The 25,488-nt window shown below is 40.3% G+C and overlaps 1 protein-coding gene across 1 annotated transcript; it reads right to left on the bottom strand.

Annotated features, from left to right (window-relative positions):
* Positions 1-22,240: 22,240 nt before the first annotated feature.
* LOC145069695 (Transducin/WD40 repeat-like superfamily protein) lies at positions 22,241-25,271 on the bottom strand. The gene is made up of 6 exons (XM_079016643.1): positions 24,877-25,271; positions 24,004-24,492; positions 23,678-23,899; positions 23,059-23,131; positions 22,827-22,937; positions 22,241-22,745 (listed from the first exon to the last, which is right to left on the bottom strand). The coding sequence occupies exons 1-6, from the start codon at positions 24,991-24,993 to the stop codon at positions 22,375-22,377; spliced, it is 1,383 nt and encodes a 460-aa protein (XP_078872769.1). The 5' UTR covers positions 24,994-25,271; the 3' UTR covers positions 22,241-22,374.
* Between the last annotated feature and the right edge of the window lie 217 nt (positions 25,272-25,488).

Genomic DNA, 25,488 nt, shown 5'->3' with positions numbered 1-25,488 from the left:
ATGAACTCCTTATCAAAATATAAATGTTCTGCCTTTTTATATTATATTTGACGAAAAAAAAAAACTATAATATCTACTTTTCAAACCCGAATAAATCATATGATATTTTAAGCTTTATAATATTTTATTTTGTTTTGTTTTTTAAACAGTAAATATAATATAATCTTAAACTACTTTTAAATATTGATTCATCTAAAGCTATTAGGTTTATATTTGACAAAATGTTTAACTGTAAGAATGATATTTTGGCACCAAAAGTCATAATCTTTAACGCCTTTCCGTTACATTTGACGGATAGCAAATTGCTGAATAGTTCATGTCGACAAAATACACAAATGGTCCCCAATCTTACTACAACTTTTACTTTTAGTCTTATGAGAAACTCATTCCAATTTCCATCCCTTCTAAAAGAGGGTGGCGATAAGTCTTAAATTTGGCTATCGCTCTAATCCAGCCTAACATATTAAATAAATTGGTTGACAATAGGTTTACACATCTATCTTTTTCTAAGTCTAATAAATAAAATTAACCATGAAATTGATCCATCTAATTTCGAAACAAAAATAAAATAAAAAATATTACATCCAGTTAAACAATTTACAGGACCAAATAATTGTTCAAAATTATAAAATGATATATATCAATTAGTCAAATTAAGTTAACGGTTTACTAATGAACAAACAATAGCGCAAGTTTAAGAGTAATGGTTTTTTTCTACTTCTTAGATACCAAATGATTAAATATTTATATTATAAATAAATATATGGAGGGTTGAAATTAGAACAGAAATTTTAACCACACCCCAACTTATTCAATTAAATGATTACACGTTTGGCATGTTTGATTAAGTTATTTCATACCTATTTTGTCATCTATAGCCTAGCTTTGCAAAGAAACTATTCACTGTTTGTTCAAGAAAATTTTATGGTCTAAAACTATTAAGTATAACAAAAACTATTAATGGCTACTTGGATAAACTATAAAATGGTTTATTAGGGGGGTTGTTTGTAAAATTCAAAAAGAAGAGGCACTAATAGCGTTATTATATAATTCTTTAGTGGAAAATTTATGAAAAAGGGAAATGTTGATAAATCTAGTAAAGGGAAGGTGGGATGGTGTAAGGTAGGTCAATTTTATGAAAACAGCTTGGACGATATGTGTTGGATGATAGTGAGTCGTGAAAGTTAGAAGTTTCAAGCTTTGAGGTGTAAATGTGTAAATATGTAAAACACGCAAAGAAACTTGCGCTATGGAAAATGGAGTGGAGTTCGGCATCAACCTTTTCCTAAATAAAGCATTATGACATGAAGATGATGTCCAAAACTATAAAGACACAATATTCTTTGATTTCAAACATAAAAATTATTCTAAACTCATCATGTTTTAACATCCCATGTCACAATCCACAAATGTCTTTGTTTTTAAACATCAAAATCATCTGAAAAATAAATGCCTTAAAGGAAAAAATGACTAAAGAAAATAAGAAGGTGCCACAAGGAATTATGTGTCTTGGAAGTAATACATATCGACATTTATGAATCTTTTTCTTGCGGGTATAAATGTACATAAATCTTTCATTACCTTTTATATATGATTCACGATATATTTTAGCTTGTCGTTACTACGATAAAATATAGATCAATTAGGCCTCAGTTGTTCAAACCCACAAGGAGTGTATGGTTAAATTTTGTGTAAAAAGTGGTTCAAATCTAGAGCCTGTGAGATATGATCTATCAAACTAGAAACTTATCTTGTTGTGAAAATAATGAGAAAAACAAGAATGGTGAGAAAAAAGCAAAAAAATGCCAATTGTGATTATATGAACGGAAGATGAAAACAACGGCTAAAGGTTAAAAAATAATTTTAAATCGATTGAATTGTTCAACTCTACCGATGCGTGGGGCCCGGAAAATTTAGGGCCCAATTTTCTGCTCATTTGCGTAGTAATTTTTTTAATATATACAAGAAGAATTTAATTTATATCAGAAATGTTGTTTGGATTAACTGGCAAGGATGCATTCATGTGGTAATCAACTAATCACTCAAGGTCGAATCATATGAAAATGTTTATCTTAAAACTTTTTCATTCTACTATATATAATACTTATTGTTTTAATATAAGAACAAGTTCAATTCTATTTTAGGGGTTTTTTGTTCACGCACATGGTCAATGATATGGGTCGACTCTAATAACAAGTTGACATCATAATATATTTTTCATATGCCTTATCTCATAGATTAATCATAAACAACAACCAATGACAACTCAAACTATGATTAAGCAGTATGCTATTTATTTGTCATGCAATGTGCCACAAAATGTTATTAAGGAATCTTATAAAAGAGCTCATAACTGTAAACTTATAGTATCATGTTCGTTAAAGGTTTATTATAACAATTATGTTGTCGTGAGCTTCTCAGATAGCAATAGTTTTAAGTAGGTTGGCCGGATTGTATAGCAATACAATATATTTGTATAAGAAAGTATATAGGAAAATAATATTTGTATCGAGTATATTAACACTCATGAAATGCTAGAAGGTTATATGATGAAAGGTCTTCTGCATAAAGTGTTACGGTAACAAGTTATCAAGATAGGTTTAATTCATGACCTTGGATAACTTTCTACCGTAATGGTTTGTTGCATGTAAGATTATGAACCAATTACATGATTAATTTTCTCGTATACTACAAGTTTGTTGTTATGGCTTATTGCAATGTCAAGATTTTGTATAAATGCCTTAGTATAATTGATATGCGTCTCTTAATGGTGACAGTGGGTATGAATGTAGTGTGTATGAATGTATGTTAAAGTTTATACTTAGTTGATCATGGTAACCGGTCATTAAGCCAAGTGGATAAATGTTAGAACACATCTACAAAAATATAGTCTTAGAACCATTTATATAATTTATTTTATGTTGGTCATCCAACTTATGTGAGATATTACTCGAGAAAAATGTCTTAGGAGGGTAACGAACTATCGTTTTTGTTAACATTTGGTCATTTTTTTGGTACACCATTTACTATTAAACTTGTTGTAGGTGTTCAAAAATATCATTATTACCGGGTATCGAAGGTTTCTGGCGAGTATGTCATTTCGGTCGTCTTCTCTAGCGAGTTTCCACCCACCATGAGTTTTCCGGCTATTCTCGGGCCAAATGTAGATGAAGAGTTGGATTTGTTTCTTTCAGAGGTTCAGATGTACTCATAAGGTCCAGATGATGATATGGGTTTGTTTCTTTCAAAAGTTCAAATGTACTCAAACCAAAAATCAAAATTTTGATGAAATCAAACAAGATAAGATAATAAATTTGATGAGACAAAACAAGACCAGGAATCTGATGTACTCGTATTCATCTGTGAACGATTTTCAGAAACGTTTTGGTTTGAACACAAATCTTCAAAGATCCAAACGATTTTAGGAACAATTTATGAGTTTGTTCATCAAAACCCATCTAAGACACACATACACACACTGAATCAAAAAATCAAAGTCGGAATACGAACAACCAAAAACAAGCTTGAATTGAAAAACGAACCAATAACTTGTTCTTGTGTTCATCGTGTGTGTAGAACCCAAAAAATCCCTAAATCGATGTGTTTAGATCTGAAAGGAAGCTCGGTTTTCTACTTACAATGCTCGATTTTTCTTCTTCTCTGTTTACCATATCTACAAATTGATAAAATGCATGAATGAAACAAGCAATTTATGTGTGACAACCCAAGTTGTTCCGTTACATTTCCCCGTTACCGTTAACGGAATATTCCAGTTTATAAAAGTTCCGTTAATTAGAGGTCGTCAATTTAATAAACATCCCAAATGTTTCATTTATTTATGTCGTTAAGTCGTGATAAAAGAAAATAAAAACTTGTATTACACATTTCCATTTAGTTAGAAAAGTTAGTTTTTATTATTACGACCATTAAATCGGGTGCGACCAAAAGTCCCGTATAACGACAGTATCGGGTAGAATTCCACTGAGCTCCAACTCCCACCCATATATAAGGGGGAGTAAACTCCATTTGGAGCTTTTCCACCCTCTCTCTCTATACTCTCTCTCTATACTCGTTTTCGCCCCAGATCTGCAACCAAACGCTTCCAAATCGTAAGTCTGCTTACCCTAGCTTATTCTAAACATTATGATTTGTGTTTATAGCCCAAAAATCAGACTTAGAAGCTATGGAAGAGGAGTTTACGGCCTAAGCTCCTCCTTAGGCCGTAAACACCTTAAATGAGGCCAAAAAGACCCAAAATTGTCCCTAAAAGCTTGGAAATAAATTGAGGATTTAGCGTAGGAGTGTTTGATCAATTAAAACAATCAATATAGGGCATAAAAGAGAGTTTACGGCCCAAGCACATGCTTAGGCCGTAAACCCCTCTAAACCATGTCAAAATGCCCCAAAAACACTCCCAAACCACCCTTAGGCTTAAGACATAATTAAGGGACTTGCTAATTCGGGTTTAAATCATTTAAACTCAATAAAATGAAGGGGTAAAGGGAGTTTACGGCCCAGACATGTGTCAAGGCCGTAAACACCCCTAAACATGCCCAAATGATAGTTTTAATTCCCCCAAATGGCCTCACACTTCATTATAAATTACTAGCAAGGTATTAAGGGCTTGAAACTTCAATAAACTCAAAGAATGAGAGTTTACAGCCGTAAACTCCCTTAGGAGTTGTCCTTGGGCCGTAAACTCCCTAATGAAGCCCTTAAAGACCTTAAACTCACTCATGCCTTTTGGTTTTGGACTTAGAAAAATTCAACTAACAAGATAGAGCCTTAAAACACCAAAAGAAAGTGTGTATAGGAGCTTACGGCCGTAAGCTCCCTTTCTTAGGGCCGTAAACTCCTCAAAGGGGCCATTTAATGCTTTAAACCCATTCACACATTTGATATTTGAGCCTAGCATAAATCTACAATTGATATGAGACACTTTAGCACACTAGAACCCTTCACCATGAGTTTACGGCCGTAAACTCATGGTGAGATGTCTCTGGGCCGTAAACTAAGCTTTGGTAGTTTACTCTCAGAGAGTAAACTCCATTCCTAAGCCATACACACCTTTAGACGCTACCCGGGACACCCAAACACTTATCCAAAGTGTTTTCCGCTCCTTTGAGCGCGTATACTTGTTTAATTAGTATTAAATATACTAATTGTATGTGAACATATGTTATCATATGTTAAATAGGTCATTGAGTGTGTTCGAGTCCTTACGTGACACCGAACGCCCAAACGGCACCTTCGTCGGACCTACTTACACCAGGTGAGTTCATACCCCTGAATGAACCTTTCAATGTTTTTACATGTTTTATATGGGGGGGAATACAAGTTAAACATGCCAGTTATCATATCAATCACATGTGATTGATAACCCGCATGCTCAAGGTTTTACCACTGTACACTGTTTTTACCGAGTAGGATGCTATAAATGGTTTTCAAGAAGGTTTTCACTTGTTCAAAACTCTTACTTATACTGTTTTTATCAAAGTTCATTTCAAACTGGGTTATCAAAAGTTTCCAAGGAATTTATAAAGTTTTTCAAACTTATTTTACCAAAGAATACCAAATGTGATTTTCCCTTAGTATAAAGGTTTTTCCCAAGGCTTTCATCGAAGTTCTCTTTCACGACGTATACTTTTACTTGTTAGTTACTGCTGCTTTGCTTTTACTTATTTTATACTCCTACTTGGTAACGCTTTCACTTCTTGAAGCGCTTATACATGTTATTGCCTCTATTTCACTTATACTGGTAGTCACTTATACCGATAGACACTCTTACTTCACCAGTTGTCGCTTCTACTTCACTTATACTTGATAACGTTTTCACTTCGTGATACACTTATACTTGCCATGCGGTCTCTGATGTTCAACCTTGACCTTCCGGCAGATCAAGCACCGCTCAACGTACCATGCCACATCCTGCTTCATGCAGGGCCACCAATAATCTAGACGAAGATCCATATACATCTTCGTCGCCCCGGGATGAATAGAGAATCGGGACTTGTGCACCTCCTCCATCAAAATCTGGCGCACGCCTCCGTGATACGGCACCCACACCCTACGGTGTAGTGTCAATAGTCCTCGGCTATCATAATCAAAGGAGGAAACCTGATCCACCACACGCTCGCTCTTCCGATGCTCCTCCTTGATAGCCTCCTGTTGAGCCTCCCGAATTCGCTCCAACAGGGGAGTCACCACGGTCATCCTCATGCAAACGTCCCTGATTGGTGCCGCCTTGCGGCTAAGCGCATCGGCCACCACATTGGCCTTCCCCGGGTGGTAGAGGATCTCGCAATCATAATCCTTCACCACGTCCAACCACCGACGCTGCCTCATGTTCAGATTCGGCTGATCCATGAGGTACCTCAAACTCTTGTGGTCCGTGTAAATGGTACATCGAACCCCGTAGAGGTAATGTCGCCAAATCTTGAGGGCAAAAACCACCGCCCCCAACTCCAAATCATGCGTTGGGTAGTTCGCCTCGTGAGGCTTGAGCTGCCTCGAGGCGTAGGCAATGACATGCCCCCTATGCATCAATATCGCGCCCAACCCTGAAATGGACGCGTCACAATAAACCACAAAATCCTCTACGCCCTCTGGCAGGGCTAAGATCGGCGCCTCGCACAATCTCTGTCTCAGTGTCTCGAATGCAGCCTGCTGCTCGGGTCCCCACCGAAAGACCACGGCTTTCTTCGTCAGCCGCGTCAGGGGTACGGCTATCTTGGAGAAATCCTGAATAAATCTCCGATAGTAGCCTGCTAATCCCAGGAAACTCCGAATCTCAGATGGAGACTTCGGAACCTCCCATCTCATCACGGCCTCGACCTTGGCCGGATCGACCAGAATCCCGTTCTGGTTGACGAGGTGTCCAAGAAATTGCACCTCGCGCAACCAGAACTCACACTTGGAGAACTTGGCATACAAGCTCTCCCTCCTCAGGGTCTCCAACACCTCCCTCAGATGTTCCTCATGCTCCTCCTGAGTCTTGGAATAAACCAAGATGTCATCGATAAAGACTATCACAGACCGATCCAACATCGGTCTGCATATGCGGTTCATGAGGTCCATGAACGCGGCAGGAGCATTAGTGAGCCCAAACGGCATCACCACGAACTCATAATGGCCATAGCGCGTCCGAAACGCGGTCTTCTGCGTATCCTCCTCCCTGACCCTCATCTGATGGTATCCCGAACGCAAATCGATCTTGGAAAACCAAGACGCTCCCTGAAGCTGGTCAAAGAGATCATCAATCCTCGGGAGTGGGTAACGGTTCTTCACCGTTACCTTATTCAGCTCCCGATAATCTATGCACATCCGGTGCGACCCATCCTTCTTCTTCACAAACAGGATCGGGGCTCCCCAGGGTGAACTACTCGGACGAATAAATCCTTTGTCTAGCAGCTCTTGCAGCTGCGTAGACAACTCCTGCATCTCGGGAGGAGCCAACCGATATGGTGCCTTGGCTATCGGAGCTGCACCAGGAACGAGGTCAATCCTGAACTCCACCCGCCGCTCCGGAGGTATCCCAGGAAGCTCCTCTGGGAAAACATCTGCGAAATCTCGCACCACCGGAACCTCGCTCATTGTCGCCTTACCCGCCTCCCGGGTATCCATCACATACGCGACATATCATGCGCATCCCTTCTAAAGGTAGCGCCTCGCCCTCGGTGCTGAACATATTGCGGGTCCATATTGCGGCCTCTCGCCATGAATCACTAACTCTCCCCCGCCTAGGGTCCTGACCCGCACTAGCTGCTGCGCGCAATCTATCACCGCCCCATTAAGGCTCAACCAATCCATGCATATAATCACCTTGTTCCCGCGCAACGGAATGGGAACCAAGTCTACCAAGTAGCGCTCCTCAAACAAACACAATACGCAATCTCGAAACACCATCGATGCTCGCACCGATCGATCATCAGCAATCTCTACCTCTAAAGGGCAATCTAACTCGCCCGAAGTCTAATGAAACTTCTTGCTAAGCGCAAGGGAAACAAATGATCGAGATGCACCCGAGTCGAACAACACCTGAACTGGGATGTCGTTCACATGGAACAATCCTAAAACATATATATATATATATATATATATATATATATATATACCGAGCACATATCAATATCATAACATCATAAAATAAAAAATAGAGGGAAAGAATCATACCCGTCACCACATCGGGTGCGGCGCGTGCCTCCTCGGTAGTCAACTGGAATGCTCGGCTCCTCACCACCGGAGCCTCTGCCTTGCCCTGCCGGCCATCCGTGATCCGCATGGTCGCTGGAGCTGGCGCCTTCACCGACGCTGAAACTGTCAACTGGGGGCAATTGGCCTTCTTGTGGCCCCTCTAGTTGCAGTGGAAACACAGCAACTCAGACGTCTGAATAGCCGAAACTGGAGTAGTACAATCCCTGCTAAAGTGTCCCGCCTTTCCGCACTTGTAGCAGCCTGCTGATCCCATCCTACATGCTCCCTCATGCGTCCTGCCGCATTTCCCGCAGCGGTCGGGTCCTCCTTGGCCTTTCGGCCTCCCATCTGATCCTCTGGGCTTCTTTCCTGAAGCCCCAACCACCTTCCCCGCCTCTGCCTTCCTCTTCCGAATGTGCTCTAAATCAATCTCCCTTTCCATCGCCCTGGCAATCATGGACTCCAGGGTAGGGCAAGCTGAAAAGCTGACATGCTCCCGGATGTCAGCCCGTAGCATATCATGATAACGGGTCCTCCTCATATCCTCGTCACCCGCATACTGGGGCACCAACAAGACCCTCTCCCGGAACTTGGCGGTGATCTCCGCCACAGTCTCCGTCGTCTGCCTCATGTCCAAAAACTCCCTGGCCAGCTGCTGAAGCTCGACAGCCGGCGCAAACTCTGCCCTGAACCTGGTCACAAAGTCCGACCAGGTCATAGTCTCGATAGCTGAGGCTCCCAGCGAGTCACCCACTGACTCCCACCAATCCCGGGCTTGGTCTCGTAAGCACCCTGCTGCATACCTCACCTTCGACCCCTCGGGGCAGAAGCTAGTCAACTGTGCAGACTCGATGTCTGCAATCCATCGCCTGGCAGCAATGGGGTCTTTCACCCCGTGGAAATCCGGCGCACCACTACCCCTAAAGTCCTTAAAGGACAGTGTGCAAGATCCTGACTGGCCAGATGCCATGTCGCTCCTGAACGCCCTGAGGCGATCCTTCATCAACTCGATGATCCCTTCCTTGATCGACCCGAAGATAATGGGAGTCAACTCAAGGATACCCCTGGTGATCTCTGACGCGATGAACTCGCATAGTCCCTCATCTACCGGCTCGGAACCTGATCCCGAACTTGACCCCTCTCCTGAACCGCCATCTACCGGCCTCGATCGAAGTACCACCATTCTGCAATACATAGTAACACACATTAGCGATACTGATATTTCCTGAGGGATCACAACTACTTACAAGTTCCCTGGTCTTATCTTGGCCTTCCTTGGTTCGGGTACGGATCCTCTGCTTTCAGTAGTACGGGCCCATACTATCTTCCACATTTATCCGTACCTTCTTCACGGACTGCCTCGACTCCACCAGATCCCTTCCACTGTGGCTGATCACTACTATACTCATCCTAGGCTTGCCCTAGGGAAATCTCAGACTCCACCCTACCAGGTCCTCAGCTGCTGAAGGCCTCTTAGTAGTGCCAATTAACCATTACATGAACACCATCACATGCGGTGAGGCTCGGATAATCCTTCGAGTAACAGGTTCACCCCTACAACGGTTAGACTCAAACGAGAGCTGCGCAATAGGGCCAAATCCAGCACTCTAAGATTATTCAACCCTGATCACATGTGACGTGACGTATTCACCTAATGGCTAACTCCCACCACTCAGAGTCCCACAAAGCACAAAGCAAGCAGCATTCGAACTAAGGGAACAATCTCATTCAACTCTATCGGCTTACAGGAACTATACTGGCATATAATGCTAATCTCATACCATCAGGCATAACCTAATCAGGCTATCCTACTTGTTGTCTACTCAATACTAGCATGCAATTCTCATACAGCTAAACACATAAAGCAGGTACATAAGGCATCACTCCTAGATCCTTAGTCCTATTCTAGCATGCTGTCCTACAAAAGCTGATAAACATAACATAAACTTGTATGGGTACTTTGGGGAATACTTACTTGAGCTCGGCCGGTCGCGCACATCACACACTTCGTTCTTTCTCAAAACTCTTTTCTCAATTTTTGAAAACATTTTCTTTTAGAAAATCTTTTAATCCCTCGATTTGAGTTCAGACACCCCCGAAGGTGTGTCCAAATCCCTCAAACCAGGGCTCTGATACCAACTTGTAACGACCCAAAATTTCACGTCCAAAAATTTCGTTTATAAAAATTACATAGAAAACGTTAACAATTAAAACATTGTTTAGTTGAACCACTTCTCATCGAAAACCAAATTAAAACCACAACATTCGATCAATCAAAATATCAGAGTATCAATCCCAGAATAACTCGTAACTGCGGAAACAAGAGAGTGTTTGTGTGACATGCTGTTACCGCGCCGGCTCCTTTCCCCTAGCTGAGGAGGTACCTGAAACCAAAACTGAAAACCGTAAGCACGAAGCTTAGTGAGTTCCCCCATAATACCTCATACCATGCAAGCATATAACAAACAACGTTCAGCTAGGAGTTACGAGCCTCGCCCACACTCGGGAAGATGCGGGCCCTGCCCACACTTCGCTAGCCGGGAGATACGGGCCTCGCCCACACTTGTGAAGATACGGGCCCTACCCACACTTCGCTAGCTGGGAGATACGGGCCTCGCCCACACTCTACTATCTGGGAGATACGGGCCTAGCCCACACTCCAACCTCGGAGAGATACGGGCCCTGCCCACACTCAACCGCTAACCCATAATATACAAGTATCACACAGACAACAAGTATAAGCAACTCTATCATATTGACACATATATCATACTCGACTAAACCCAGAGATACGGGCTCGGCCCACACTCTCGTACTAACATCTCGTCTACACGGGTCGGCCTTGGTGCCTTAGACCCGTTTCTACTGAAAAGGAAACTCACCTCGAAATAGCTGCTAATATGGTAGAGAACTGACTGCCTACTGCTGCTCCGGAAATCCTCCGGCTGCAAATCCCACAACATACTCAGTCAATCACTGCTAACTGTCCATTGGGTAAAATGACCATTTTACCCCTGATCATGTCATAAGTCAAAGTCAGAGTCAACTTTCAGTTGACCCGACTCGCCGAGTTGGCTCTCCAACTCGCCGAGTCCCTAACCAAATGACTGTCCTGGATCCCGACCCTACTCGTCGAGTTAGGCGTTGCCTCGACGAGTTCTTCTTCTTAGCTGAGGTTCAAGTCCTTCATCCTACTCGCCGAGTTGTATGAACAACTCGCCGAGTTCATCTTCATCCGAAGAACACTTTATGCTGTGACTCGCCGAGTTGTATGAACAACTCGCTGAGTCTGTTCTTGATCTAAGGAGATTGCCTTGAACTCGTCGAGTCAGGGCATAGACTCGCCGAGTTCCTCCATGGATGAGTTTGGCTTCCAACTCACTGAGTCACACCCCGTGACTCACTACACCCACTCGACACAACGAAAAGGGGACAACTCGGAGACTCGCGAGCAGACTCGTCGAGTCTGATGAACGACTCGTCGAGTCGTCGCCATGCATTCACTATATATGCGATTTTGCTCGATTCCAGTCCATGCCATTTATAGATCTGGGTTCCTAGAGCATGAATGACACGTAAAGTTTCCAACTTTACATGTAGATACTCACCAATGAGGGATTTAGGGCTCAAAATGCCTCAAAAGGGTAGATCTAGGGTGAACAAGCAACATGGGTCCATAAAGGTAACAGATCTGAGCTCCTGGAGCTCAATCTTGCTTAGATCTAAAGGCCAATCAACTTATTACGACTTATATTGCACATCCAAGCTTGGGGATTGGCTCAAGAATGACTTAAATGAAGTAATAAGCATAGAAACAGGGGGGAAAACGGGTTATACCTCAAAGGAACTGTTGAGAGAGCACAAAGATGATTGGATTCCTTCCCTTCCTCTTGATCTACTCCCCTTTTGCTTCAAAACCTTCAAGAACACACAACAATTTCTTCAAACTCTCAATGAACAAGCTTAGAACGAGGGTTGGGAGCTCTGAGGGTGAATGGGGGCTGGACTGGGACGGATATGACGTTTAAATAGGGTGCAAACCCCTGAAACTTAGGGTTTCATCCAACAGCAGTGACTCGCCGAGTCGCCAACTTAAACGTGTCCCGGGTCCTGTATCTACTCGGCGAGTCGGACCTATGACTCGCCGAGTCCAAGGCTACAAAAAAAAGAGTACTCAAATAAGGTTTACGTACCAGGAACCAGGTGCTACACCTTCGTCGGACCTACTTACACCAGGTGAGTTCATACCCCTGAATGAACCTTTCAATGTTTTTACATGTTTTATATGGGGGGGGGGGGGAATACAAGTTAAACATGCCAGTTATCATATCAATCACATGTGATTGATAACCCGCATGCTCAAGGTTTTACCACTGTACATTGTTTTTACCGAGTAGGATGCTATAAATGGTTTTCAAGAAGGTTTTCACTTGTTCAAAACTCTTACTTATACTGTTTTTATCAAAGTTCATTTCAAACTGGGTTATGAAAAGTTTCCAAGGAATTTATAAAGTTTTTCAAACTTATTTTACCAAAGAATACCAAATGTGATTTTCCCTGAGTATAAAGGTTTTTCCCAAGGCTTTCATCGAAGTTCTCTTTCACGACGTATACTTTTACTTGTTAGTTACTGTTGCTTCGCTTTTACTTATTTTATACTCCTACTTGGTAACGCTTTCACTTCTTGAAGCGCTTATACCTGTTATTGCCTCTATTTCACTTATATTGGTAGTCACTTATACCGATAGACACTCTTACTTCACGAGTTGTCGCTTCTACTTCACTTATACTTGATAACGTTTTCACTTCGTGATACACTTATACTTGGTACACTTATACTTCGCGATTCGATTATCCCACTCTGTACACTTATACTTCACGATTCAATTATCCCACTCTGTACGCTTATACTTCACGACTCGGATATTTCACTGTACGCTTATACTTCACAAGTCGGTTATTCCACACTGTACACTTATACTTTACGATATGATTTCACTTGATACACACTCAAGCGCAGTTAGATGTATGTCTGTGCTTGTATAGATGCATATAAATAATGATTGAAGGACTTAGGAAGGCTTGTCTGCCCTATTTCCTTTTCTTCGTTGAGATGTGGTCTGGTGGGATCGGATGTCCATCCGAAGGTCGTTTGATTCATTAGTTATATATTGTGTACACAAGCATAGACATATGGGTTTACTTCAGTCAATTCAGTTATGAGTCTCTACCTCTAGTTCAGCACTTACATTAGAAACCCACTATTTGGAAGTCTCTACCCACTATTTGGGATGCATCTTCAGGACACGGCCTTCTCCGTCGTCTAGTTGGTAACCAGAGTCTCCTGTAGGGAGAGCGGACATTGTGTGTATAGATCTATACGGGATTGACACCCCCGCACCCAGACTGCTAGCTACAGTCCCGGCCTACCAAGCCAACGGGTGACAAATGTCATATTTTAGACGCTTGTAGGGCGTCTGGTACTCTAGTCAGTATGGTTACGAGTATCCCGCGTTACCTTATAATTCATTGGCCTTAAGGTAACGGTATTTCACCGGCAATTTACATTGTATGCTGGTAACTCAATTTCAGATTCACACTGTTTTGACCTTGTGAGATGTATCTTTCATTTGATACTGTCTGCAGTCTGTATTCTCTGTTTTGTCCTTGCAAGATGTATCTTTCATTTGATACTGTCTGCGGTCTGTATTCACTGTTTTAGACCTTACCAGTTGTACCTTTCATTTGGTACCTTCTGGGGTCTGTGTCTTCATTTGTTAGACGGAACCAGGCGTGTCGTTCGTTCGATACTCTCCTGGAGTCTATTATTCCTTTGCCTTAGTCCGCAGTCCTCACTGTTGAGGCTTATGTATTTCCCTGACTTCTCTGGCTTTCTTTAATAATCAAATTTCGTATTTTGATATGATAGCGATTAAGGGAAAACTACTTTTTACCACGTAACTCTGACCAGTCTTGGTAGAAGGCTGCTTTTTAAATAAGAAAATATAGGATTTTCTGGAAGGAACTCTAATACACTGTAACCTCTTAAACTACTACTTTCATTAAAGTTATTTGAATAAAAACGTCACTAAATGCTTATGAACTCACCAACATTTGTAAAAATGTTGATACTCGCTTTTCAAATAACTTGTATTCTCAGGTTAGCATTAGACAGGTACATCCCAGGAGCTGTTGATGAAGATAGCTTAGTACCTTGCTGTACTTATTACATTTGTCTGTATTGTAATGTAACCATGTAAAACTATTACTATTAATGCAATGTTTTGTTGTACTTTGATTACTATAATGCATGTGTTGTGATACTTGACATGACGTCATCCACCCCAGAACGTTTCCGCCGTTCCGGTTTTGGGGTGTGACATTATGTTGGTTGCCGCTCGATTGGAAAAGGGGTTTAGGGTTGTATCAAGTGTTTATGAAGATGATGAACAAGGTAATAGATATGGGTTTATCAAATCTGACACACACATGCTTATGTTTTTTAACACATTTAGGTCTATTTTCCATATCTGCAAAAAGAGAATAGAGGTTGATCTAATGTTGGAATTGTTGGTGATTTTAGTGTCACCATGTCTTTTTAAGTAATTAGAACTAACATGTGAGCTAAGGGGGCTTCACAATTTGTACTCTAATACATGTACGGGGGTTGTGCGGAGTGCACGCATGTATAAGATTAAGTCAGAAGCCGGTTTGATGACTAGTCGGGGGTCCGGGGGCAGCGCCCCCGGGTCCGGGGTTTCCAAAGGGGCAGCACCCCTTTGGCGGGTCTAGGGGCAGCGCCCCTAGCGGGGTCCAAGGGGCAGAGCCTCGTTAGTTTTTGCATGTGGGAACATAATGGAAAACTCTTTTTCTTGAGGGTGATTATGGTAAAACTAACGAAACTCGTTAGTTTTTAGTAACCCTAATCCGGATTAATATTATTTGCTTTCAAAGCAACTAATGACGGCCCAACCCTAATGAAACCCTAATCGTGTTTAATATATAAACAACTCTTCGTTTCCAGAATGGGGGCGTTCTTTAGCTCTCGTTTTTCATCACACATTCACAGAACCCTTTAGCATAATAGCTTACGTTTTCTGTGCCTAGAAACGTAAGTGTCCGCTTGGATTATCCTAGGCTGAATTTCTTGTAACCCAGGCATAGGGTAGAAATATCAGTTCGGAAAGTGATATCTCGATCCAAGCTGGTATCCAGATCTCCACCGCAAACCCTAATATTCGCAACAAGAATGAAGTCATTCATAGTGTTCATAGCTTCGTCAAAAATGATCAAATGTGAACAAAAATGATATATTGTTACTCTCCCGGGAACTTTTCCCATATTACTTATTATCTTAAATACATGATATGTTGTTTTATTTCTCCTTAGTTTCTATTCAAGAAAACAAATGGGGCCACTATTTTATTCCTTTCCAAAAAAAAACTATAATGGTTATTTGTGATGTTTCCATCAAGGAACATTCTAATCTTGTAACAAATGTAATCTTTGGCCTAACCATATGAAATTAGTTTAAAGTATTGTAACATCCGGAATTCCAGGTTTCATAATTTAATTATTTGTTTTGGGTGCAGAAGAGGGACTCGGCGAGTTGGCGCTTAAACTCGTCGAGTAGGATCACAATTTGTTGATTGGATTAATGAATGGACTCGACGAGTCGGTAAGGTGAATCGACGAGTTTGAGTTGTGGGTTCTACTCCTATCATGAGAGATGTGATGGGCGTGGGTTGAGGAGTCGATGATGAGGAGGATGATAGTTCACTATTTCCAGATCAAGGTTGACACTGGACAGTTGGGAAGTCCGGTGATGGAATGTATGGGATTCTGACTGACTAGAGGCAGTCATGATGGGAAGTTCTGAGGATTTCATATGAGATTCGGGGTATTGGAAGTTGTTGGATCTCTGTCGAGGAGACCATCAAGCGTTGCGTAGCACCTTCCAAGAGTATGTGTGATGTTACTAGTGGAAATAATTTGTGGGATGGATTGTTGGTGCGCCAATTGGTGATGGTTTGAACCCTATGTGGGGGAGAACCGGGTATTTTATTGAGGGGATTAGAGATTTGTTCGAGAGAGGTTAAGGATCTGGATATAGAGACCTACGGTGCGGATTCATGAATCCAGGGTTATTGGTGATCGAGGCTAGGTGTAGAGGGAGGTAATGCATGTGGCATGTGTTGAGAAAGGATGAGTGAATTGTAAGATTCTTCGTGGCATGTGCTTCTCAGGGTTAACATATGTCAAGTTCGAGTGCGATCGGGTCGTTGGATTGCGAATTCAATAGCTGAGATTTGCAAGTGAAGGTATAGATTGTAATATATACCCCTGAAAGGGGCAGCAGTTAATTCGTCAACCAATTTCAGGGTCGAGATGAGTAGTTCTGTATAATTAGTGACCAGTAGAGAGGGGAGTTTCGGGTTCTCGACAACATGTTTTGAGTCATTATCGATGCCTCGATGTTTTAAGTTGGGAAATGGAATACTCTGAAGGTTCAAGTTGTGCGAGAGGAAGATCGGTTGAGAGGTTCCGAAAGAGCAATGTGGTATCCAAGCACGGGGTTGTGAATATGAGATCAGTGGATTGGGCAAGACATCGTGAGATTCTGTGTTGGTGTACCAAAGTATACGGGGGAAGCACATGGACTAGTTGATGTTAAATGAGATTATTAAAGAATGAGGATTGCAGCAAGAAAAGGAGTTGTCGTGTCGATTGCCGTCAGGAGTAGTGATACTTACTTTTGGATGGGTACGTGTGCACCTATCTATGTTGGGCCATGGAACGTGGGTTAATGGATGCAGCTTGTGGAGCTGACTTGAGGTTGAGACTGTGGGTGGTAAGAGAAAGTACGGTGAGTCTGCAGGGAGTTGCAGCATGCACGAGTTAGCAAAGGGTGTTGTGATACTGCGGGGAGTCGTAGTACTCACTAGGCAGCTAGAGGGTGTTGTGATACTGCGGGGAGCCGTAGTACTCACTAGTCAGCGAGAGGGTGTTGTGATACTGTGGGGAGCCGTAGTACTCACTAGTCAGTGAAAGGGTGTTGTGATACTGCGGGGAGTCGTAGTACTCACTAGTCAGTAAGGGGGCGTCATGGTGCAGCAAGGAGCCACGTTATTTGTTGATCAGAGCATGGCGCATGAGAGTCTTAAGCTTGAGTAGCCTTATTGGATTAACTATTCGGGAGCCTGGGGGCCAGATCAGGAAAGAGACGGAGGTCTCTATATTTGTCGGGGATCGTTATACTCTGATTTGAGTTGTGGTTGTCGCAACCCAACAGAATTAGAGAAGTGGTATACGCGCGGGTTGCGGGTCATGAGTCATGAGTTACGTGCTTCATTGGTTCGAGCTGTTCCAACTCTGGGTCAGACCAAACTCTCGAGTCTGAGTTTGGCTCTGGTGGTGCATTGGGTAGGTGGAATGAGATTCTGGATTCTGAGGTGAATTCCATGATGAGAGGAATTGTTTATCATCTGATGTCTTAGACCTGTGTGGGTCAGTACTCGGGTACGGGAGGTACCGCGAGATGCATGGAACTATAAGCAGTAGACGACAGAGGTCGGCGTTGAGTTGATTTTCAGTATGGGGTGTAGCATTTGCTTGGGGTAAAGCGAACTTCGTGACTTGTGTGTCACAATGGGCAGGTGTAGTTATAGGGATGAGGAAACCATTGAGACGGTTGGGATAGTGCAATGGATGGCCTTGGAGGTCCAACTGATGGGTCGAGATCAGACCTGGTACTCAGTGTTAAAAAGGGGTATGAGGAATGAAGCTGAGGCTTATGATTTTTTTTTGATGTCTGAGGATATTTCTGAGCGAGCACGATTATTCTCTTGTATCTGATGGCAGAGTGTTGTGAATTCTTTACTCGGATGGGTTCCGATGGCAGAGTGTTGTGAATTCTTTACTCGGATGTGGTTCCGATAGCAGTTCGTTTCGGTAGCCGATTGTTGGATTATGTCTAGAGAGAATCAGAAGGGTTGGTTTTCTTTTGGGATTGGGAATCCATGTTTGGATTCAGGTGTCCAGAGGGGGGGGTGATAGTTGTGTGGTACGAGATCCTATCGATGGCGCTAGGTCTATATGTTGATAAGGAGCGATTTCGAGGGCGGAATCTAATTTAAGAGGGGGAGAATTGTAACATCCGGAATTCCAGGTTTCTATTTAATTATTTATTTTGGGTGCAGAAGAGGGACTCGACGAGTTAGCGCTTAAACTCGTCGAGTAGGATCGCAATTTGTTGATTAGATTAATGAATGGACTCGACAAGTCGGTAAAGTGACTCGACGAGTCTGAGCTGTGGATAGAAAACCCTAAATCTTTGGGCATATGCCCTATTTAAGGGTCCTTATAGCTCTCAGTTACGGATACCATTCCAGAGAAAAGAACCCTAGTGAGCTTGAGAGTATAGCGTAAGAGGAGGAGCCATCTTGAGCGTTTTTGGTGTGATTTTGCAAAGGAAGAGAAGGGATTCAGCAGGAAGGACCAAAGGAGGTTGTGATTCTGAGACATTCAAGCAGGGATCTCCATTTTGAGGTAGTGATTCGACCCTTTCTTCTATTTTGTGTAGAATCCTTGAATTTAGGGTTTCTTTACCCCTTTCTTGGTTAGAATGTGATGCCTATGAGGTCCCATTGAGAAATAGACATTGGATCCGGACCTTGAGAAGTCCAGAGAGCCCCAGCCTTCCAGCTCTATTTTGTTCCATTGGAGTTGTGAACCTAGGTTGCTATTTTAGGAGCCATTTCTTCAAATAAGGCCATATGAGTGTTGCATGGGCTTAAAGATTGGACCTTTATGTGATGATTGGGTGTTAGAAGGTCAGGTCTATGTAGATCTAACCTCAGAAGGTCATTTGAGTGTTGCCATGGAGGGAACTCGTCGAGTCCATAAGGGGACTCGACGAGTCGAGTCGGGTTGCCCCGCGATTCGTGACCCATGGTAACCCTTTGAGTGAAGGGTTAACTCGACAAGCCGAGAAAGGCCACAGGAGGATTCAGAGGACACGCTTGGACTCGCCAAGTCACCCATGTGCACTCGACGAGTCTGGTCAAAGTTTGACCGTTGACTATAGTTGACTTCAGTTGACCTTGGGGTTTTGGTCAAGCTGATTCAAGAGAGGTCAGAGAGGGGTAGAATGGTCTTCTACCCATTATTAGGGATGAGAACATGAGAGGATTTTGATTAGAGATGTTATCATTTTGATAGGAGGAGGCTAGGTCGGGTTATCGAGCACGAGAGGTATCCGACGTCATGCGAGGTGAGTCTTCTCACTATACTTTACCTTGAGTGGTAGCTATGTGTGACCGGAAGGTCTTATGTGCTTACATTGAGTATTATGTTATCCTGTTGTATGTGACATGCTATGCATTATGTATTTGTGATTTATGTTATCGGAGTTTATAGATCGGACCGGAGGGTCCAACGATTTATGAGGTCGAAAGGCTCAAGCAGACCGGACCGGAGGGTCTAACGAGCTTAGGACCGGAAGGTCCACAGAGTTAGGGCCAGAGGGTCCACAAAGTTAGGACCGGAGGGTCCATAGAGTTAGGACCAGAGGGTCCACAGAGTTATAGCCTCGAGTGGCTAATAAGTGTTGTATGTGATATTTTGGGGAACTCGGTAAGCTTCGTGCTTACCGTGTTATGTGTTATGTGTTTCAAGTTTTCTCAGTATCTCGGGACGGCACCGGCTTGATTGTACACACCAGTGAAAGAATTATGTTTCGAGGATCCTGAATTATTAAGTAATTAAGAAGGGATTGTGTTTTGTAAACTAAACAAATGATGTTTTATGAGAATCATATGTTTTTCAAAAGAAAAATTATTTTAAAAATTTACAGTGTTACAAGTATATATTTCAATAACTTTTTACTTTTTTTGCTAACGACCTTGAAAAAAAACTAAAACATTTAGAAATTGGTTTCCATTTCCAACTAAATACAATCTAACACATTCTAGTATCAAATCAAAGTTTCCAAGACCCGTCTCAACTAATTATAAGCATTTTAACTGGATATATTCATCTCCAATTATAAGTGTAATGCAATACATATTTAAGGGATATATACAGTAAAGTCCCAATATTTTCATCGATTTGACAAGAAAGTCCTAAACTTTATTTTTTTGACAGTAAAGTCCAAATTACCGGTAGTTTTTGACACTTTTACCCTTTTTTCCCGGTTAGCCAGTAATTAGGACTTTTTTGTCAACAAAATAAAGTTTAGGACTTTCTTGTCAAATCGTCAATTAGGACTTTACTGTCAAAAAAATAAAGTTTAGGACTTTTTTGTCAAATCGTTGAAAATATTGGGACTTTAGTGTATATATAATTTTTTTGGTTAGAAATTTAATGATATGATACTCTTTAAGCATAAGAGTTATTGAAACCTTCTCTAATCAGCTAGATCCTATTGAAATCTTTTACGTTTGCTTCTTGATAAATCGTTTTTTTAATCTCAACAAACAGACATTGAAAAAAATTGAGATAATCAAGAAAGAAAGAAAGAACCAGGGTTGTGTTGGCTTTTTGCAGTCTCAAAAATGGAGAAATTAGAAACCTAAAAAAACGAAATTGCCCTGGCTTTATACAAACACAAACAACACATGTCTAGTCAAAAGGGTGTGAATGTGGAGAAATGAAAGAATGGCAATTTCGTTTTTTTTTGGTTTCTTATTTCTCCATTTTTGGAGTTGCAAAAAGTCAACACTACCCTGGTTCTTTCTTTCTTTCTTTCTTGAGATTAAAAAAACGATTTAACAAGAAGCAAAACGTTAAGGATTTCAATACGATCTAGCAGATTAGTGAAGGTTTCAATAACTCTTATGCTTAAAGAGTATCATACCATTAAATTTCTAACCAAAAAAAGTTATATATACACTAAAGTCCCAATATTTTCAACGATTTGACAAAAAAGTCATAAACTTTATTTTTTTGACAGTAAAGTCCTAATTGACGATTTGACAAGAAAGTCATAAACTTTATTTTTTTGACAAAAAAATCCTAATTACCGGATAACCGGGAAAAAAGGGTAAAAGTGTCAAAAACTGCCGGTAATTTGGACTTTACTGTCAAAAAAATAAAGTTTAGGACTTTCTTGTCAAATCGATGAAAATATTGGAACTTTACTGTATATATCCCCATATTTAACAATGCATATTTCTTGATTACATTATTTAGCTATCTTAATCTTAATATTACTTGGTAAATGTTGTTAAATAATTGTACATAAAAAAGACAAACTACCTCTCGCTTACTTAACTTTTTATAACAAAACAAGGCAGAAAATGAGACAAAATCATTTTGTGGACCATGTTTTACAATTTATTGCTTCTATGAGGACTAAAATTGCAGTTTCCCAGTTTATCTCACATCCAGGTTCCACTTGGACCCACTGACCAAGGTGTCAAGCTAATTCTAGTATACCGCGTTCGTTTCTGGATCTCTTACGAAATTCGCATGCAAGAATCCGCATTGTCGTATTCTTTTAACCTCGATATTAAAAAAAAAAAAAAAAAAAAAAAAAAAAAAAAAAAAAAAAAAAACTATTCTTATTTTTCTGTAGTTACATCATAATTAGAAAAAAAAAATATCATTTATTATAAACTTTGTATAAGCTAATAAGCATATATTAAAAAATGTGACTAATAAATATCTGATACAACGGATCGAGACCACCGTTAAATCCCATAACCTAAGTACCTAACCATCGGTGCTATGGTCCCCCCATTAAACCAATTATTCTCGGATGGTCGGTCCGTATTTATCTTATTCTCATAATTTATTTTATTTTATTTTATTTTATCAACTATTAAACGTTTTATTCGACTTAAAACATATTAGAAAAAGTATCAAATCTTATATTCTACAATCAATTATATATGTAAACACTCCCGACAAAAAAGATAACATTCTTTAATTTCAAACAACAAAACTATATTAAAATCATCACGTTTTAACATCCTACATCACAATCCACAACATTCTTCCGTTTTACGCATCAAAAATCATCACATTTACACTCAAGATTCTCCAATTTTTAACACCAAAACTATCATAAAACTTGAATGTAACATGTCTAAAAAGAAAGAATTGCATAAATATTTGATATTACATACACAAAAACTAACCAACTCTTCAACATCTGAAAAAAGAGAAAATCCTCCGGACTCAATCATCTGAACTATAATCAGTGTTAGAGTCAGGCAACAAAGGAACAGCAGCACAACAAAACAAATCCTTATCTTTTAAAAGAAGACAACTCCCTTTAAAATCCCATTTCAGATCCATCACTGAAAACTGAGGTAATGGAACATTCACACAGTAAGCACCCGATGGGGTCCACATGTACAAATGAGAGGTCCCCGTGCATAGCACAAGTCGAGTGCATGTTGGGTCCCACGCAGCTGCGCGTATGGGATCTTTTTGCACCAAAATGGCTGCAAGTTCTAGAAGGTTCATGTCCCATATCCATAACACACTTGGCATGCTGTCGTTGCGTGTGCATATGTATTCACTGTCTTTGCTCCATGACATAATCCCTGGAAGTTTGTTTGAATAAAATTACTTTATTGCCACCTCATTTACAAGTCAAATAGTCAAAACTGAAAGTTTGTTATTACCAATTCCTTGTTTAGGGTTGGGTTTGTCAGCAGGAGGCTTTTGGAAAGGCAAGGTGATAGGCAATTCCACAACATCATATCTAACATCAATCAGTCCTTGTGGGCCATATTCTGCAAAAAAATAAATATATTTAAAACTAACAAATATTCATGCTGAAACCATCAATTTATATGATCATATATCGATTAAATTAAACAGTCTTCAGTGCTATGTTTGATGTTGAAAATTTACCAGAATTTTGTTGTGTATAATCATCTGTTAAAGATAAATCAGACATATCAAGCTGAAAGGGCTCATCAACCTCCTGAAATATGAAGAATAAAGATTAATATAATTTAAATAGAAATTATAATACACGCATTTGGAACACTTTGTATTATGGGTTTCTGGAAAAGAAATTCAAATCCAAATTTACCTATTTGACAATAACAATTATTACAGTATTTTGGAAAGAATAATTGGAATTAAAGAGCTTACAACCAAATATAAATAATAGAAATCTATGCATGTTACATGGTTTTTATTGATTATCTTTAAACAACAGCATATATAAAAAAAATTAAAAGCAGGAGAATTTGGTTAAATGGTAGCAACGTACAAAAATGAGGTCTTAATGGATAAAGGCACTCTCCTCTCACTTAACCCATTAAGCCCATCAGTTTATATTAAGTCAAAAAGAAAAAGAAACACCACTAACTATCTATCCAGATTAAGTTGAGTCCCCATTAAGTCCATTAAGTAAAAAAGAAACAACAGCTTAGAGGATAATAGAGCCGAGTCAATTTTTGGGACAGTTGGAGCATGATATTGTTAAACTTTTGCAAATCTTGAAAAACATAAAATGAATTACCTTGAAAACAGCAGCAGAACAAGGAGCTCTTACAGTAGATAAATGTGTAAATTCTGCAAAAACTTTCCAAGTTAAGTGATTTAGAACTCTTAACATCTGGTCATAACTACCAACTGCTAAAGACTGGCCATTAGGGGACCAAGAAACACTCTTTACACCCAATCCACTTTCATATGCTTGATATTTTGCTAAACACCTTCCATCTAAAGAGTATATCAAAACCTACATAAACAAAAACGCATACAAAATGTTAGCCAAAAACAACACCATAGTACCTTATAGTTAGCCAACAAGGACAATGTAGGGGCATATAAGTAATTCCAAACCTTATACTCAAGAGGGGAATCCCATATCACAATTGCAGTGTCATCTGGTGACCATTCAACATCAGCAAGATCTAATGTATCAACAGCAAAAACACCCATGATTTCCCATGTTTGACAAGATATTAAGTTTACATAGTCTTTACAATCACGCCTGGTGCTTATTGCAGCAAAACTTCCATCTTTAGTGAAAGAGACCCCTTTAGAAGCATGTTTTGGCCACTGTACATGTATGCATGCTGTGTTTAATAATGACCAAACTGTTAACCTTAACTGGAACTCTGATGTGGTGAGTATGTGGCGACTGTCTGGGCTCCACCTGGCATAAGCAATCCCTGCTGGACCTTCATCTATTTTGCATGTCCATTCAGGTTGTGCTAATGACCATGCTTGTATCATGGGCTTCTTGTAAAGTCCACATAGTATGTACTCAGAATCAAGTGCCCATTCGATGTAGCTTATCTTATCCATACATGAGAATAATTGTACAACCTAAAAGAAAGTCAAGAGTTATAGGTTAAAATGGAATCGCAGAGACTTTAGAGATCAAAATTAAGATAACATGCTCCTGAATTTTGTACCCAAAAGTGCAGATATAAGGGAACTTATAATGTTCTATTGCAATTCTGAAAAGCTTTTGGTAAATATGAAAGTTGACACTCAAGCTACTTTTTAGATCAGATAGTGTTTGTTCTATATGAAGAAGGTAGGTAAATTGTACTATACCTTGCCGATTCACTTCCTAAATTGAAATGTAGTAAGCAATTAATCATCATTCATCAAACGAAAAACATATGACTCGACAAACACTCTTCCTCATTCAAAACTCAAACAATGCCGAATCGTGCGTAATACTAAAATTCCTTTAAATTTTACCTTGAGAGACAAAACATCTCGAACGACAAGCCGATAATCCACGGCAACGGCGAGATACCGAGCATTTGGGGAGAAACAGCAGGGGCCAGTCTGCTTAAAAGGTTCTGTGAATTCCATCAAAAAAACACACAAACTATCTTTGCACACAAAAACCTAACGAAACATGACTAGAATGTCATGAAGGTTGGAAAAATTCATCAATGTAATCTTGCTTTGATGTACTGACGGGTATAAGTAAGTCCAAAATTTCAGTTGAAGATTGAATTTAACATGATAAACAGCGAATTGATGAGATGAGTAGATCTAGGGGTGAGGTGGTGAGAGAAATGGGGGTGAATTTTGGGGTGAAACTTAAAGAGTGGGTTTCAAATTTGAACTCACTGTGGCAATAAAGTGGTATCAGGAAGAATGTTCTACTTAAACAGTCAAGCGGCGAATTGGTAAAGCAATAACAAATTAGCAATATGTTTATCAACATTTTAAGATTAATTTGTTGGTTAAGACAACGTTTCATCTACAAATGATTTATTAATCTATTGATTTAAAAAATAATCAATAACTTAAAAAAAATATATTTAGGTATATAAGAAAGACTTTTAAAATGATTTTTAT

Source organism: Lactuca serriola, chromosome 8 (assembly GCF_051521515.1).
Source record: "Lactuca serriola cultivar US96UC23 chromosome 8, Lser_US96UC23_V15, whole genome shotgun sequence".
Taxonomy (NCBI): domain Eukaryota; kingdom Viridiplantae; phylum Streptophyta; class Magnoliopsida; order Asterales; family Asteraceae; genus Lactuca; species Lactuca serriola.
The sequence above is the reverse complement of the archived record's forward strand: the minus strand, read 5'-3'. Positions and strand labels throughout refer to the sequence as shown.

What these genes read in the sequence shown, in the direction of transcription:
- LOC145069695 (XM_079016643.1), bottom strand. Translation starts at nt 24,993, where the DNA reads ATGGAATTCACAGAACCTTTTAAGCAGACTGGCCCCTGCTGTTTCTCC. An exon ending in GTTCTGCTGCTGTTTTCAAG is followed by an intron (nt 23,132 to 23,677) that starts GTAATTCATTTT and finishes TTCATATTTCAG; the next exon opens with GAGGTTGATGAGCCCTTTCA. An exon ending in CAACCCTAAACAAGGAATTG is followed by an intron (nt 22,746 to 22,826) that starts GTAATAACAAAC and finishes ACAAACTTCCAG; the next exon opens with GGATTATGTCATGGAGCAAA.